This window comes from Lytechinus pictus, chromosome 7 (genome assembly GCF_037042905.1).
Source record: "Lytechinus pictus isolate F3 Inbred chromosome 7, Lp3.0, whole genome shotgun sequence".
NCBI classification, from domain to species: Eukaryota; Metazoa; Echinodermata; class Echinoidea; order Temnopleuroida; family Toxopneustidae; genus Lytechinus; species Lytechinus pictus.
In genome coordinates this window covers 3,095,368-3,114,743 of record NC_087251.1, presented here as the reverse complement: position 1 = coordinate 3,114,743, position 19,376 = coordinate 3,095,368, and the positions used below count along the sequence as shown (strand labels likewise).

Here is a 19,376-nt window from a genome sequence, read left to right as displayed (position 1 = left end):
CTTTAAAGGATCATGAAGAAATGAAAAATCTTTTACACCAAGCTTTAAATTTAGGGGTCAGAAGTAAGAAAATCTCTTCTATATATAGATATTTATATTAAGCATTGATGATTTTGTATTCAAAACAATGCACATTAAAATCACACTTTCAAGTTTGTTTGAATTCGAACAAAAATATAGCTACTTTTCAACTGTCAATAAATGTCAGCCAAAACCTTCTATCCCCTACAAACCTACTGTACTTGACGATCTATGCCTGCTTAGAAGGACCACCAGTTTTGGTCTCCTTTATATTTCCCCATTTGAATATGTATTGCATTTTTCATTCCCTGTATGTAGAGCTATGTTGCAAACATCAAAATTAACAAAAAAAAGTTCATATTCTATTGTAAAATACTTGCACTTGTATATTGTATAAAGGCTACTTGATTAAAGTATTGCATTCAGGGTAAGAAACCCAAATGAAGCTATTCAAGGACAAGAGCTCATACTATTCCATGTGGCTATAGTTTGCCTTTAAAGATGTATACGAAAAAATAATTTTGGAAGTCATACCCTTCGTTGAACAGAGGTGCCACGAACTTCAGCATTGACGCTTGTGCCATAGCTTGGATTGTTAGATCCTTCAACCTGGATAGGCCTTCTAGCATTCGAAGCACCATCTGATGATGGTGGAGCATGTTCTTCAGCCGACATTGTCTCTGTTGGTGCCTGTTCCTCCTCCTCCTCAGCGTCAATCATCAACCGTGTGTTTTCTGTGGAATTGTCTTCGTCCTGGTCCCACACACCCATATGGGAGCTGGAAATATAAAAGCAAAGGGCTACGTCATGTGAGAGAAATACGCTGTACAGGGAAGCTAGGAGGAGGATGTATGTGCTTGTGTGATTAGACGTCACAAAATGAGTGACTTCCGCCTGCTGAGTAATTGAATGAAATGTATACGTCTAGCTACTACTTTATGTTGATTGTAGTCTTTCCCAAGTCAAGTCCATTATGTATTTGTGCACATCTACACTTATGAAAAAGAATCATGAAAAAAATCTAGAAATAAATATTAAATTCATGGCTTCAATAAGGAATATTGACAAACAAAAGTTCTGTATGATTTGTATATTTTCTGATATGAAATATCTTTGGTGTACATTGCAACTGCACTAAATAAGTACAAATTCCATAAATAAATTATTGTCTATAACTTTCAGAAATTTTTTTTACATTTTACCATGGACCATGTAATTAAAGAAACAGTTTAATAGTCTCTTTAAGTACTCAGTTACTTTATAATATTAAGAAATTTATTTTCAGAAGTCTTTTCTGAATTAGCCATTAAAAACATAAACCCATGTTACCCTCACTTTACACTTTACAGCTAAGCAAAGTAAAAACACACAGCTGGAAGATATCATTCTATTCAGAAATTGCACTTATTCTTGAATTCAAATGATTAATTAACAATGTTTACAACTGAACTGAAAAGTCAACCGAATTGAGCACAAATGGGATAGTACATGGACATTAATAAATGGAGGTTGCAGCCTAGTGAATTTACGCACTGATTTTTCTACATGGACATACACATGGTGCTTCATTTACTTTATAGAGGACAAGTCCACCCTAATAAACAAGGCAAGCAATGTTGTATCTTGCTCACTTGTGAAAGTAACCAGAAATAACATGATTTGCGAGGGCACGCAACAGAATTGTATCAAAAGTTCATTGTAAAATAACTGGGATGGAATAACATTTGTCATAGGAATCTTGCACGTAAACTTTAATGTTGACCTCGAAATGAATTTTGACCTTAACATGTGACCTCTGAACGAAATAACATGCAGGTCTCCTAGTACAGCTACACCCAAGTTTGGTTCAAAAGTGACTTACGGTTGCGGAGTTATGTCATAACGATGACCTTAAAATGATCTTTGACCTTACCATGTGACCTCTGACTGCGCCATGATATGCAGGTCTCCTATAAAGTACATCTACAACCCAAGTTTGGTTGAAAAGTGACATACCGTTGCGGAGTTATGTGTCATAAGAGAGTCTTGCGCATAGACTTTAAAGTTGACCTGAAAATGACCTTTGACCTTACCATGTGACCTCTGACTGCAGCATAACATGCAGGTCTCCTAAGTACCATCTACCATCCAAGTTTGGTTGAAAAGTGACTTACGGTTGTGTCATAATGTTTGTGACGGACGACATTTGGATCCCTTAGTCTCGCCTTCACCTCTGGTGGGCAAGACAAAAATTGATTTGAATAAAAAGAGAAAAATCTTTCGAGCATAACACTGAAAATACATCTATTATCGAAATTTTATCTAAAATATTGTTATGACATTTTAAAGTTTCACCTAATAATTTTAAAAATACAGTGCAAAATAATGCACGACCTGGGGGCCGTTTCATAAAGCTGTTCGTACGTTAAGAGCGACTTTAAGAACGACTGGTGATCCTTTCTTGGGGTAAATAATATACACAAAAACCTTCATTGGCGAGGGTTTTGCGCGTAAGAAAGGATCACCAGTCGTTCTTAAAGTCACTCTTAACTTACGAACAGCTTTATGAAACACCCACCTGGTTGGTATGCAAATTAGGGGATTGATGACGTCACTCATTCACTATTTCTTTTATATTTTAATTTTTATAGGAAATATTCTAACTTTCTCTTCATTCTCATGTGAAACAAAATTTTCTACCTCCCTCAACAAGTGGAATTACCATGGTTCAGTCAAGTCTGACCTTATTGTCAAATCTGTAAAAAATTGAAATATTGAGTAATTCAAACAATTTTTTTTATGTCAGGGACATCAGTGACTCTCATTTGCATGTCAATGATATGTGCGTATTTTGTAACAATAAGTGAAACTTTAAATGCCTTAACTTTCTTATTTTACACCCAATTTTAATGAAATTTTAATTGTTATTCTTGTTTGATTTTTCTTCATCGATTCAAATTAACATATTTCTGGGGTGGACTTGACCATGAAAATTCCTTCAGGCTTCAACTTCTTGCTTGAATTAATCAGCGCGAAACAATGCATTCCTGAAGCATGTGCACCACCATTTTGTTCTGTTTGTTTGATCGTATTTACGCTGCAAAATGTTGATGCCCTCTATGTCTATTAGTCACACACAAAACAATATGGCTGCACGCATGCAACGGGAATGCAATGTTTCGGGCCAATAAATTCAAGAAAGAAAATTGAGAAATCCTGCCTGGTACTATTATTTTCATAACTATAACTGGTTGACCAACGTTTGGAAATATGCAAAAAATTATAGAGATCTAAAAGGAAACATAGGCCTAAACTTAATTTAAAATCTTTAACAAAACTGGATTTCTTATGTATAAGCTCCGCTCCAGTCTGGACAAAATTGCACCGGGGACCACCATCATCGAGCAGGCACTGGTGGACTGCCAAATTTTATTAAAACTTAGGCATACTCACAAATAACTCTGCTTTCAGTGTTATCCAAAGAAATAGCTTTATGAAATATTATTATACATTTTTTTTATGCGGATACAAAATTTGTAATACATTATTTTTCAAACAAAATGTAAGCAAAGACTTTTTTTGAATGGTAACATTGCTGCCATTTCAGGTGACAAGATCATGATACATGTATGTACATGACCATATGTACACATATGTGTATGCTTAAATTAAAGTAATATCTCTGGAATTATCAGTGAAACTGAGAGTTGGAAGAGAATGCAGACCTATAACATAATGCATTCTCAAATCATAGTTAGGTATTGTGAATCATATAGATTGATTGATAAAAAATTAACGACACTATCAACACATGCGTGTCATATAAGTGTCGGACAGTTAATCTGGAAAGGTTACTATAATACAGTACAAATTACCCTAATGCAACTTTACAAAGGAACAGGATTATAAATTAGTAATTATCAGTAATAAATTAATACGTTAACTACTTCCCCGGGATAACTTCCCTACTCTTTACGAAAAGAGGAGTAGGTTTTTTAACGTGCAAATGGTGTGACTCTCCTTTACCCAGGACCGACGGCTTAGAGTCTCCTCCGAAAGACTAGACAATTGGAATAAAATACCTTGCCCAAGGATATAAAGCATGATCTACATGTACAATACATGTGTATGAAATCAAATGGGTTTGAAAATAATACAATATTTGATATGGACACCATTATCAAAATTAAGTGTAAATATTTAAAGAATGAGATGTATTTAGAATCAGACATTTCATGTGGTGTGACAAACTCTAATATAGTGAATGTTAGATAAAGTTATGTGTTGACTAGAGTAGTATTTCCATCTGTGGTGGCTTCATTTGACAGAATACTACTACTAATATTAATAAGTCAAAATTCATAGCACATACTATGTGAGATGCACTGTACTAGACCCTATCACTAGAGTGCTTAGTGACAATTTGAAACAAATGAAAAGAAATGTTATTCATGATTTTATTTCGAACATGTATGTGAAATTTAGTAAGTCAAATGCAAAGATATTTGACGTCATTGAAATAAAATAAAAACTGAACCAATTATGGCAATTATTTCAGTACAACTAAAAATTAGAAAAAACAAGTACCGTTAATGAAAAATAATACTTTGAAAAAATCGAACAATTACAAAATTCACATGCTTAAAATGATTATCATTATCCTTGTATTAATGGCAAAAAGCACATCAACAAAACTTGACCAAAGTAAGTTACATGCATGCCTACTGTATGAACTTAGAAAATGATTCCCTGGAGCTACAGCTACTCAAGTTTTGTCATAGAATTATTCTGAATAACCCCCCCTCCCCCCCAAAAAAAAAAAATTGTATCTATGGATGGACAAGGAAGAATCGTGAAGAATTTTTATATTTTCTTGTTTAAATAACATTCTACATGTAAATACCCATTGCAACCTGCATTTCATATTCATAGTGTACATGTACATGTACCTCTTAGCATGTCTTCTTATTTGCCCAGAAATACATGGACTTCATCATAAATAAGCTTTTCTCAAGCTAAAACTAAAATGTAGAAAAAATTGATGAAATTAGAAAATAATATAACGGTAAGGTACGAAGTGTAACAATGACAAAATGTATCAAGCACATGTGAAGAAACACCTTACAACTGGTCCACAATCCAATTTTGGAGAACATCAAATTTTGCTCATTTTCTGAAAATGTGAATTATAAGTATTTTTTTATTTGTGGTTCAAATTAACTGAAAGAATACTAATAACAATTATGAATGACTGCAAGCTTTACTTTGGCGTAAAGGTCAAATAAATTGTAGTGAATCATACAATTGCTATGACGTTATTACGATTAGATATTAAATTCGCTTTTATTGTAATAAGGATGATAGCATAGTGACAGATTTGAACCTGTATTTTTACGATGGCTTAGAACATTACACAGTAAGATATTCCATGTCACAATATGAGCATCAAATTCTACACTTTTTATTCCAAAATCAGGTCACATATATTTTATTTTGATACTGTCATTGCTATACTGTATGGCAAGTGCATCAAATTTAAGTTCAAGTCTGATACAAATACTTTGGTTCTTATTTTAATATCAAAAGGGGAAATTAATTTTCACTTTCTGAAAAATTATACACAATACAAACTTTTCATTGTGACATTGATGATGATGATGATCCCACTAAGAAAGTGGGAGTTAGACTTCCCTGATCCGACTACATGTATGTTGTTAATTTTGTTCTGGACAGCATCATGCAAATGTGTTAATAACTTAATATGGGATGGAAATGATGAAATAAAACTTTCTTAAGTAGAAGTAATGATTGAATTTAAACAATAAACCTCAACTTGTTTTATAAGATATATAAAATGAAGTAAAAAAAAAACCATCAAGTTGATTTTAGAGGCTACATGTATTCAAACAAGCAGTAACTTAAAAAGTTCATAAATCAAATACATGTATAAAACATACTTGTAGAAAGTGATGTTTAAAAACTTTTCCAAGATTATAACATTGATAAGTACAAAAGAGCTGCTTATTGATGTCAAACACCAAATTCCTTTTATAATTATATTTGGCTTGTTTATTATGTGAATTTGAATTATTTCAATATCTGAGAGTAAATAAAAAAAGATGGAGAATAAAGATAGAATTTAAAAAATGAAAAATTACTCAGGACTTTTTATACTTTTCAGAGCTCAGCTTGTTAGATTAACATGGATTAAATCAACTTGGTGTTGGGGTCACTTAGGGTGGATTTTGCCCCACAAAAATATATAAGTGAATTAATTTAGTGGAAGAGCAGAAATACTGCAATCTATAAAATGGTTATAATGAAAGCACATGAATTGGTTATAATAGGTGAAGATTTACACTGTATGTAGTTTCATTACCTTGTATATATTACAGTATTAATAGAAATCAAATGTCCAAATACTTATTGAGTCAGGAAGCCTCTGAAACAAAAAAAAACAAAATTTTTGTTTTCTAAATAAGGACAAACTGCACAAAGAGTAAATATCACTGAAAAGGTTGATCTGATTGGTGTGTAGAAAGAAACATTCTTAATTCCACTATCATGAATCAGCAACTGCGCTTGCCTACTACGACGGTCTGATGAAGCTTGCAGACTAGCAAGCGAAAGCGTACCAAACAAGTGGAACGCCTCTGGCAGTCTCACCTGCATTACACAATTTAATATAGCAGCAGTGCTAACTTTGAAAACTACTATAAAATAATCATTCACAAAAACACCATTCATATAATGACATAATACCACGTTCATTGACCATAAATGACATTTGAACGGAGACTTAAGACTGTCAACTACACCCATGTCCACATTTCATTCACTCTATCCAAAAACTTTCAAAGTTATGATGGCAATTCAACAATTACCCCAACATGGCCTAGGTTTATTGACCTTAACTGACCTTTGACTTGGTTTTGTGACCTGAAACTCACAGGGGATGTTCAGTGATGCTTGATTACTCTTATATCCCAAGTTTTATGAACTAGATCCATAAACTTTCAGAGTTAGGATGGTAATTCAACAAATACCCCAACACAGCCAAAGTTAATTGACCTTTAATGACCTTTGACCATGGTCATGTGACCTGAAACTCGTACAGGATGTTCAGTGATACTTGATTACTCTTACATGTATGTCCAAGTTTTATGAACTAGATCCATAAACTTCAGGGATGCCAGTGGCAAATGGTCCCAGGGCCTGAACTTTTTTGGAAGGTAAATTATGTGCGCGAAGCGTACATGACGAGCGCGAAGCGCGAAGTCCCATTCGGCCGGGGTCCAGGGAAGCTCTAGGGTTCTAAATAGTCTCTGATGCAATCTGAGCCTATTTTAGGGATCATTTTCCCAAAAATTTAGCTCAAGTTTTGGGCATTTTTTTATGTTGCAGAGCCTCAACTTACAATTAATTCATGAAAAATATTTATGTCTTGATGAAGTCTACAAGAACATAATTAAACAATACATCGTGCTTTACCACTACCAGCGACATCGATTTTGCGAAAATAATCCGAGAGAAATGTTCCACTATTGTCTTTGTTCTCCAACCACTTCCACTGGAATTTGTTCTTGATTCCACTGTCTATTTGCTTAATGTTGGTTCCTCTTTCAACATCCATACTTGTTGAAAAATTGTGATTAAATCCACAATCCAACTGGAGAATCAGCTCAGAATAACAACGTGAATTGAACGGGAGCGCGAAAACACCGTGTACAGCCGGTGTAGGCATACTCATCGCGCAGCGAACGCATAGCCATGCAGCCCATGCCACTTATCGCATCAATTGGTATTACACTAGACTCAAATACAGTCGTTTTCTCAAAAATCAAAGTTACGTTCACAATCCATACACATTATAATGTACGGCGATCAGTCAACACCAATCACATACATACAGTGCAGTCTAGCGTAATGCGACCATATACACACACACGCACACAAAAAACTTGATTAAAACTAGCGTTTAACTGACCGGCTCGTACGAGTCTAATTCCATTATATCACAGGATTTTTTCTTGCACAATAGCTTAGGTACATGATCATAACGGCCGTACGGAGCATAGACTTCTCATTGAACGGCCGGATCTGGCCGTAGACAGTTCTGTCCGGCCTGAGAAAACTCGACCAGCAGGAACTTAACGTCGGAAAAATGAAAAAGCCGGAATTTCGGCTATAGCCGGAACTCTGGCATCCCTGAAACTTTCAGAGTTAGGATGGTAATTTAACAAATACCCCAACTTGGCCAAAGTTCACTGACCCTAAATGACCTTTGACCTTGGTCATGTGACCTGAAACTCAGGCAGGATGTTCACTAATACTTGATTAACCTTATGTCCAAGTTTCATGGACTAGATCCATAAATTTTCAAAGTTATGATAGTAATTCAACAAATACCCCCAACTTGACCAAAGTTCATTGACCCTAAATGACCTTTGACCTTGGTCACGTGACCTGAAACTCGAGCAGGATGTTCACTAATACTTGATTAACCTTATGCCCAAGTTTCATGAACTAGGTCCATATACTTTCTAAGTTATGATGTCATTTCAAAAACTTAACCTTTGGTTAAGATTTTGAAAATAATTTTCCCAACATGGTCTAAGTTCATTGACCCTAAATGACCTTTGACCTTGGTCATGTGATCTGAAACTCAGGCAGGATGTTCAGTAATACTTTATAAACCTTAAGTTTCATGAACTAGGTCCATATACTTTCTAAGTTATGTTATTTCAAAAACTTAACCTTAGGTTAAGATTTGATGTTGACGCCGCCATCGGAAAAGCGGCGCCTATAGTCTCGCTCTGCTATGCAGGCGAGACAAAAACAGGAACATTTTTGTGACTGTGGAATAAAGATTGCTTTTCTCACAAGTGAATGATAGTAAACCATAGTGTGTTTTAATAACTCTCTGCAATTCATTCTTAAAATGTTTGATTAATATACATTTCAAATACATTTCAATATCATACAAACCAATTGATACGTGTATGTACATGTCATGATCTTGGTAATTAATGTGATATTAGAGATCTCCATGGACATGAAGTTAAAATGTGCATGTACACTTTCACTGTTCAGTATGTTGTCAGAACACATTGATGTTAAAATTGCAGAGCTTTATTTCGTGTAACGGTAGATCTACATTGTATGTTCACTAACGTCATTTGATTAAAAAAATATTTGGTCCCAACTCATTGGGGAAAAATGGACCTAATAAATAGCAATAGTTAGAACTAATTAACAAAATAAAAAAGAAAGTCAAAAAGGGGCCTAAGCTTTCGATCCTAGCAGAATCTTCGTCGGAGGCAAAATTTTGCCTCCGACGAAGATTCTGCTAGGATCGAAAGCTTAGGCCCCTTTTTGACTTTCTAATTTACTCCATTGGCTCTCTTTTATTAGATAAGCAGTTTTCAGCAGCTTCTTTTTGCCAGCAAAATAAAAAAGACAAGGATTGGGGTTCTGACACATGAGCAGATTATTAACGAATCATCTTTTAAGACTCTGTTTTCTCAACATACAATTGGTAGATATGCACTTTCTCATTTCTATATTCATGAATCGAGACGCTGCTTGTGCTTTCTTTCAATATGGTCCAGAAATGCCTGGTTGCATGCCATGGGCCATGGCTGGGGATAAAACCACTTTTGTTTTGGCAATTTAAAATTTAATCATCAGTTAAATAAATACCACTGTTACAGAGAGCTTATGATCACTGTTTCTCCTAGCCTTGAGGACTCCATGATGATGTTTTTAAAATATTTTGACATATACTTCTTCATCATGGAGCCTGGACACTCTTCCCATAGACGCAGAAGCGAGACATAGACACCCGGATGGATTTCCCTAAGACCATAGTAAGAGGGTGAAATCGGTTTGTACGGCTGAATTTTATTGATATTTGAACCTTCAAACGCCCAATTCGTATGTAGGTTCCAAAAATTGGATAATAAAAAAGTGAAAATTTGAAGGTTTCTTACCAGACCGATCTTGTGTAGATCCCTCGATCCGTTTGTCAACAAAGCAAATACAATAGGTCTGACCCTTGAACTGCTTTGTTATGACGTACATTCGATTAGCGATGTTAGTTGTTACAAAATGCCGTTTTGAAGAACAATTTATAGATACAAATTATTATTTAACAAATACTAAAATTTAATAATAGGCCTACATGATTAAAAATAATTATTTATAATCATGTACAGTATTGTATTTGCTTTGTTGACAAACGGATCGAGGGATCTACACGAGATCGGTCTGGTAAGAAACCTTAAAATTTTCTCTTTTTTTAAATTTCATTAACCAATTTTTGGAACCTTCATACGCATTAAGGCGTTTGAAGGTTCTTCAAATATCAATAAAATTCACCCGTACAAACCGATTTCACCCTCTATCAACTGCTCACTATGGATTTCCTAGGGAAATCCATTCGGGTGTCTAGGTCTCGCTTCTGCGTCTATGGCCTTATGGGAAGAGTGTAGGCCTAGTCATGATTAATTTAAGAATATAGGCCTATGTCAAAATATTATTATTAAAAAAAACATCATCATGACATGGTCATGGAGTCCTCAAGTCAAGGCTAGTTTCTCCGGCATGCCGTTTCTCCTTTGAGTTTGACTTTGTCATGTTTGTCCATGTTCACTGATATTGACTGCATTAATATTAAAGAAAAAATGAAACTTAACCCTTCCTCCCAGACGTCGATAGTCGAACTGTGGACTAAGTACTGTGTGCTGCCATGTTTCTATGTTAAATGTATACCTGGCGATTTAGCTCCTGTGTAATTCAAATAGCTGCGTCACAGAACTATGATAACCCCTCAAGATACGTGTGCAAAAGAATCGCATGCGCTGGTAATGTAAGTGGCCTGGGAGTCCTCTCATGCTGCACCGGCCTGGACACGGATGCAGACCAAAAAATCATTCCATTATCATGAATATCCTCATTATTAATCACTGAATTGATCTATAGATCGGCCTCTTTAATTAAACTTACCTTATAAACAAACTTGCATTTCTTCTCTTTCCGAATTCCACTAAATGTCAATATCTGTACCAGTAATACAGTAGTCAGTATAACGAGACGGATTTAAGCTCAATGACAATGTCCAATGACAGCCGTATAGCGTATCGGATCAGTAAATACAAAATCTTACAACAAAATTACTTCCGGGTTTATTGGGGCAAATTTATTAGTCTAGGAGATAGGGCCAGGGGGCTTCATTCAGAATTTTTGGTGGGGAAGGTTTGACAAGCTTATCCAGGGTAAAATTGTGCGCTGATTAAAAAAATGTCTTATTGACCGTACTCACGCCATTTTTGCAATTTTGGCAAATTTTTGACCAAAAATGACCAATTTGACCACTCTTTGGAAAATGCATGGTCCCTTTAACAGACTGCTTTTGTAGCCACATGCAATTAAAAGGGTCTATCTTAAGTAAAAATGGATCCAGATTCCAGACAAAGTGGTTTCATTTGCCAAATCACAACAGCAGTGGTCATTTTGGCCATGATTTGGCAAAAAATGACAATTTTCATGATATTTTTTTTTGTCCGAAATGTGTTACAAAAGTTGATCAGAGCTACGATTGGATGTCTTTAGAAATCCACATTTATTTTCAAAATATGCGCTGGATCATAACCATCAACCTCATGTAATCTATTCCGTCAGTTTTGACGTATGAGGGTCGACCATTTGGGGTACTTTAGACATAACTGACCATTCGCGCAGTTTTGCATAATAAACTGCACATAGGCACTGAGGAAATTGAGATCTTCAGCGTGTTTTATCTTCTTCCCTTATAAAAAGGGAATGCATTTAAAGGTCCATCTTGTATAGAATATTATGCTGATTCTAGATATACCAGTCTTAATGACCCTATTGAACACCTTATGGTCATTTTGGCCACTTATGGCCTTAAAAATGACCAATAACATCAGTTCAATAATCCAAAAATACTTCAATGTTACCAGAATCGTTACAAGGGTGTGCTGTGACATCTAACATTGGTGTATTAATCCTTTAAAATGAACATTTCAAAAGTATTTTGACCTCATGTAATTTATATCATTAGTTTTGACTTTTGACCTATGAGGGTCATTTTGGGTAACTGACCATTCGTGCAATTTTGCACAATAACTGCAAATCGGCAGGAATTTGAGGTCTTCCGTGTGCTTTATCTTCTTCCTTTATAAAATGGGAATGATGCATAGGTCGTTCTTGTGTAGAATTTCATGCTGATTCCCAATATGTCAAGTCTTAATGACCCCATTTAACAGATTGTGGTCATTTTGGCCACTTTTTGCCCCCCCCCCCAAATGACCAATACCATCTGTTCAATACTTCAATTTATCCAAAAATACTTTGAATGTTACTATAATCGTTACAAGGGTGTGCTGTGACACCTAACACTGGTGTATTAATCATTTAAATTGAGTGTCCCAAAATATTTTGACCACCTTGGTCATTTTGGCCACATTGTCCCCTGCCCCATGTGTATACTAAATCAGCCTATAGCGAACATGGTGAGGAGACAATTCAGGATTGTGTTAATATTAACATCAATTATTGTTAAATGGGAAAAGTTTGAAAGTTTTTGGGTGAAAATCAATGCAATGATTCCATATAAACCAGTGTTATTGGCCGAACTATTGGACCTTGTGGTCATTTTGATCACTTTTCCTCAATAATGTCTAGTGACCACACATTATTTGATTTAAAAAGGGCTCAAATGTTGCTTAATATTATTTTCAGCGTGAGCTACTACACCAATAATCAAGAGTTAAATGAATGTGATATAAACTTTCACATCAAGTATAAGGTTGTTTGACGATGCACTTTGGTCATTTTCATGATTGTAGGCACATTGACCATTTTGTAAATATTCAAAGAAACGAATCAAGAATGAGATATTATTAGCATCATTTAATGTTAGATAGGACATATACAAAAACTTTCTGAATCAGATTAATACAATAATTTCAAATATATCAGTCTTAATGACTATTTAGTAGTCATTTTGGTCACCTTTGGTCCCTACAATTAGCAATGACAATTGCATGTATCAAAAGTATTCCAATGTTGTTGCTCTGTATTTTTGTAAAATTTGTTGTATCAGTCAAAATCAGTGATAAATGATTTAATTAAATATGATATTACTAATAGTACATAATCAAAATGTGACCATTTTGGCTACTCTGACCGTTTATCCAATGTGTGAATTTTGAAATAAACATGACTTAGCAGCAACTGTAGGTCTATGAACATGATGAAATGCGTTCAATCCCTTTTGATGGGAAATATTAAAGGCTCACCTTGAGAAAAAATTGTGCCAAACATCTTGTGACTGTCTACTGTGGCCCCTTTGGTCACTGTCTGGTCGTAAATAGCCAGCATTATTTCCTTCTTTAAAGTCAAATTATACTGAGAATCATTACAAAGCAAAATAGGTCACAGTGAAGTTCACTAAGAGTTTTGACTAACATTCATTTTTACCATCTTTGGTTTTTTTTGTACAATGCTTCACAAACCTCACATTGGCATGATTGGTGAGCAGCAAATTTACCCTTAATTCTTTTGAAGACGTACTGGGTAATAAAACACATTCTCTATATGAAATTATTCTCTGTGCCGATTTTTGGTCACTATTTAACAATTTAGGGCAAGTTTTCCACTTTCAACTTTACCAATCATGCCAATGTGAGGTTTGTGAAATATTATATAAAATGGCTAAGGTAATAAAAATGCATCATGGTCAAATCTATTCGTGAAATTCACTTTGACCAATTGCTTTGTAATGACGCACCTTTGAATTGAGGATTAGTGCCTTCCTCTACACTCTTAAAAATGTTGGGCAACATACGGTCCACACAACAATTGGTTAAAACTTTATCCAATTCTGGGTAGTTTTACACCAATACTGTGTGCTTTGGGTGAAAACTACACAGTATTGGTGTAAAACTACCCAGAATTGGATAAAGTTTTAACCAATTGTTGTGTGGACCGTATGTTGCCCAACATTTTTAAGAGTGTAGAACATAGTTATCTATATAATTTAAATTAAAAAGGAGGCCAGGAATTATGTTATGGCTACTCAATGACCATACAATGACCAATTGGGCCACATTAGACAGTGGTGAGGTATTTGGCACAATTTTTTACTCAAGGTGAGCTTGTAATATTTCCAATCGAAAGGGATTGAACGCATTTCCACAATTGCTCCTGTCATGTTTATTTACAAAAGTCATACATGCGATAAATAGCCAAAAAGGCCAAAATTGTTACAACATTTTGATTATGTACTATTAGTCATATCATATTGAAATCAATAATTGATATAATACATCTTATTAACAATACGGAGCGACAACAACATTTGAATCCTTTTTGATACATGCAAATGTGATTGGTCATTGTCGGGACCAAAAGCGACCAAAATGACCACGAGCTCATAAATGGTCATTAAGACTGATATATTTGGAATCATTAATCTAGGAAAATGTACTAACATAACATGTAAATAATGCTAAAATGTCTAAGTTCTTGAATTTGCTGCCCCATATATGTGAGGTTTCCATAAACATTTACTGTGTGGTCAAGGTGGCTAAAATCATGTAAATGACCACAGTGCAAGGTCAAACAACATTATGTATGCTCGATGTAAAGGATTTTATCACAATTATCAACACTCTTCACCGATTATTGGTATAGCTCATGCTGATAATGATACTGACCAACATTTGAGCCCTTTTTGACTCATCAAAGCATGTGTGGTCTCTCTCTTAGCTATTTGGAGATTCATAGGGTCCATGGTCACTGGTCAATATTGAGGGAAACGTGGTCAAAATGACCACAGGGTCCAATAACACTGGTCTGTGTGGAATCATTTCATTGATTTCCACCAAGAAGCTTTCAAACTTTCCCCATTTAACAATAATTGATGCTAATATTAACGCAATCCCAAATTTCTCCTCACCATGTTCGATATAACCTGAATTAACATACATAATGAGCAGGGCTGGCCGGGGGGTCAGGGTGGCCAAAATGACCAAGGTAGTCAACTTTGGGGATGCTCAATTTTAAGGATTCATTCACCAGTGTTGGGTGTCACAGCACACCCTTGTTAAGATTCTGGTAACATTCGAAGTATTTTTGGATAAATTGAACTGATGTTATTGGCCATTTTAAGGGCCATAAGTGGCAAAAAAATGACCTTAAGCTGTTGAATAGGATCATTAAGACTGATATATTTGGAATCAGCATCAAATTTTACACAAGATGAGCTTTTGAATGCATTTCCATTTTATATGGGAAGAAGATAAAACACGCTGAAGCCCTGAAATTCCTGCCTATGTGCAGTTTATTATACAAAACTGCGTGAATGGTCAGTTATGTCTAAAGTACGCCAAATGACCCTCATAGGTCAAAACTGATGGAATAAATTGCATGAGGTTGATGGTTATGATCCAGCGCATATTTTGAAAATAAATGTGGATTTCTAAAGACATCCAATCGTAGCTCTGATCAATATTTGTAACACATTTCGGACAAAAAAAATCATGAAAATGACCACTTCTATTGTGATTTGGCAAATGAAACCACTGGAATTTGGGTGCATTTTTACTTAAAATACACACTTTTAATTGCATGTGGCTACAAAAGCATTCTGTTGAGGGACCATTTTCCAAAGAGTGGTCAAAATGGTCATTTTTGGTCAAAGATTTGCCAAAATGGCCAAAATGGCGTGAGTACGGTCATTGAGAGTGATATTTTTGGAATCAGCGCACACTTTTACCCCGGATAAGCTTGTCAAACCTTCCCCACCAAAAATTCTGAATAAAACCCCCTTTCTCCTAGACTATATCTTTGGAGTGAGAAACCCTTGCCATATAGCGGATCCAGGGGGGCGAGGGGCCCGCCCCCCCCCCCTGTTGGCGGAGCAAAAGATAAAAAATAAAGGGGAAAGAAAAGAAAGGAAAAGGGAAAAGTCGGGGGAAAAGTGAGGAGAAAAAAAAAGAGGAGGAAGACGGGTGAATAAAATAAGGTGAAGAACACCCCCAAAATAAAATCTTTCATATCCCTATTAAAAACAAAAATTCGCTCGCCCTTCGCGCTCGCATTGCATGTTCGATATCTGAGATACATATCTTGCTCAATAGACCAGGCCTAATCCCGGGGCCTAATATGGAACTTATTTTTTTTTCAAATTTTGAAACCAATATACAAAACATGAAGCTCGGACATCGAACTTTCATTATTTTGCTTGATTTACAAATTGATTTGTTTAAAGAGCAGCTGTAAAATGTCCGTATTTATACGGTCTGAGCAGGCCCCCGAAGCTACCGCCATTTTGATTATCCATTAGAAGCCAAAATAGGCCCTCATTAATATTAATGAAGGCTTATTTTTGTCTTCAAATGATAGCGGTAGACGGAGCCTAATCTCATTTGTTTTGTGTTGAATCCGAACGCAGCTTTCGGTCTAGTAATATATTATAAGGTCTTTGGGCCTGGGCCCGAGTATCAACATTTTCAGCTCGCGCTGCGCGCTCGCATTATTTGTCAAGTACCTATTCTCTAGTCTTCGTGTATTCCATAAATTCTCAAAATATCCCTGTTCAGGCCTGATGGTCAAAATCTATCAGCTTAATTATGCTGCGCGCTAGCATTTTGATTGGTGAGTAATCTATACCTCTATTAATTCTATAACAAACTTTCTGAAATCCCCTTTTCATGAGAGTTTTTATAAACAATTTCGGTTCGCGATCCAGTTTTCAGGCCTTGATATCAACAAATTTCGCGCTCTCGTTGTACTTATTAGATAATAAATAAGATAACAGCATTTTCATGAATTCCTAATAATTGAATTCCCTTTTTCAGAATGGAATATCATCTCGCGCTTAGGAAGAGGAATAGGAAGATAATTACCATTTTCCTATGACAAATGTCCTTAGAATGTCCCGGTCCTAGGTCAAAATAATTTTTTTAAAGTATCAGCTCGCGCTTCGCGCTCGCACTGTTAAGTTATATAACAACTGTCCATGATTTTAAAAAATGCTTAGAATGTCAATTTTTTAGGTCGGAATGTCGATAAAATTCAGCTCGCTTCGCGCTCGCATTATTCGATTGTTAAAATATGTATCGTCTACATGGCCAACTGCCATCGATCAGGCCAGAACGTGTATTAAAGAACTTTAAATATTTAGTCACATACGCATCTTGTTCAGGATCACAAACATTACCCAGAATGTTCAATTTTTAGGACAAAATATATGAAATTTCCGAAAATTTAGCTCGCGTTTCGCGCTCGCACTATTCAGAATATTATTATATTTCTGTTGTTTTATAATAATAAAGCTAAGAAGTTATTGTTAGGATTACCCCTTCAAAGTATCAAATCAACTTTTAGCGGTCGATCGGGGAAAATATGGGTGAAAAAATCCCCCCCCCCCATTGGCGAAAGCTGGTTCCACCCCTGCCTTGCCCCCCCCCCCAAAAAAAAAGGGAGAGAGAGCAAATCGATTGAAAAGGAAACTTTTGAGGGGGAACGGGAAAGAAAGGCCAAGAAAATTGGAAGAGTGAGAGAAAGATATTAGAAAGAAGGAAAAGGAAGAGGGGAAAGAAAAAGAAGGTGAATAGCCGGCGGGATTAAAGAATATAGAAGAGAAGGAAAATAATCAAGGGATAGGGAGAAATGAAACACAGAAAGGGAAAAAGGGTATTCCAGAAAAATGGAAAAAGAAAATGAAACATCTCAAGCTCGATTTCAATTATCACGATTGATTTCTCTTTTATTATTTTGTATTCATCGAAAAGATATGCTTAAAGGGGAATCCAGCCTTGGCAATAAAATGTTGTGTTGGGAAGGAGAAAAATAAATCAAACAGAATGGTGAAAGTTTGAAAGAAATCGGACAAGCAATTAGAAAGTTATAGCTGCTTTAAAATTGAGATCACTAATACTATGTAGATTTCAAATTGGCAACTGTGAAAGTAAATTATGACAAGGGGCAAGGACAACTTTCCCATAGGCCATGTACTTTATTATCAGGGATTTGTGGTTTTCTCCAAAGTACCCATTCCCCTGGGGTATTAATCTAAATATAACCCAGGTAGTATATTTTCTTATGTCCTCATGAAAGAAAAATATAATTCGAAATAAAACTTTTGGGAAAAATGACATTTTAGCCATAATATGTATTGGAGTACATGGAAGAGTAGTCCTTGCCTTACATCACTATGACATCCCATATGCGGCCAATTTGAAGTCTCCATGGGTATAGTGATTACCAATATTTACAACTTTTAAAAATTCATAACTTTCTTGTTGTTTGTCCAATAATTTTCAAACTTTCACCCATCAACTTATCTGATTTTTCTTTTCCTTATAAAAACAAGTTTTTATTTGGGTTGGATTCCCCTTTAACTTCAGAAACATTTTGAATGGTATAATTGAATTATCAAAGATAAAATGTAAGAAGAAAAATGAAAAAAAGAAAAACAAGAGACATCAAACCTTTCACCAATGAGTTTTGAAAATATGAAATTGCTCAATTATTTCACTACTAGGATATTTTACTTTGCTTCAGAAGTTATGTTTGTTGGTTACTGATCAATTAATATCGAAAGATTCTTCACTTAAAACCAATAAAATATTATGAAACGCACAGAGTCAACCCTAAAAATACAAATTGACAAAAATCATCATTTGACTTATATTGACAGTTTGAGATAATTACCCTTTATTTTGATACTAAATTGTCACTGTGTTTGAAGAGCATAAGTGAATAAATTGTAAATGTTTGTAAAAAAAAAATCAGTTCTGATTACAGGTGTACCCAAAAATTTGACTGGTATTGTGTGTATCTATCTATATATATATATATATATATATATATATATATATATATATATATATATATATATATATATATATATATATATATATATTATATATATATATATATATATATTCAGAAGAGCGCATATTCACTAAAGTATATATTCCACTGCGCTTTTTTTACTCTTAAAATTCTTGTTATTAATTAAATAGGTATTCATGAATTTGTACAAATAATCCAAAACTATTTTTGAGGGAGGTCTATTCTTTGAGTGGCACGCGTGTTGCATTCAAGATAACAAAAAAGCGCATGAAATGTTTTCTTTCAGGTCAGTATATCAAATTGAATTTTATCTTGCACTCGTCCTATTATTAGTAGTACCATAACTATTACAATTATTGCTATCATTATTATTGATATTATTATCATTATTATTATTATTATTACTACTACTACTGCTACTACTATTACTACTACTACTACTACTATTACTACTACTACTACTATTACTAATACTACTAATACTA

At 34.9% G+C, this 19,376-nt stretch overlaps 1 protein-coding gene across 1 annotated transcript in view; it reads right to left on the bottom strand.

The window, feature by feature from the left end:
- Positions 1–11,196, bottom strand: part of LOC129265145 (presenilin-1-like) — a 33,168-nt gene extending 21,972 nt beyond the window's left edge. Inside the window, exons 1-3 of the mRNA XM_064101634.1 lie at positions 11,008–11,196; positions 6,380–6,442; positions 556–799 (exon numbers count right to left, since the gene is read on the bottom strand). Coding sequence (XP_063957704.1) covers positions 556–792 — 237 coding nt within the window. The 5' untranslated portion in view covers positions 793–799; positions 6,380–6,442; positions 11,008–11,196. The remainder of the gene's footprint in view (positions 1–555; positions 800–6,379; positions 6,443–11,007) is intronic.
- Between the last annotated feature and the right edge of the window lie 8,180 nt (positions 11,197–19,376).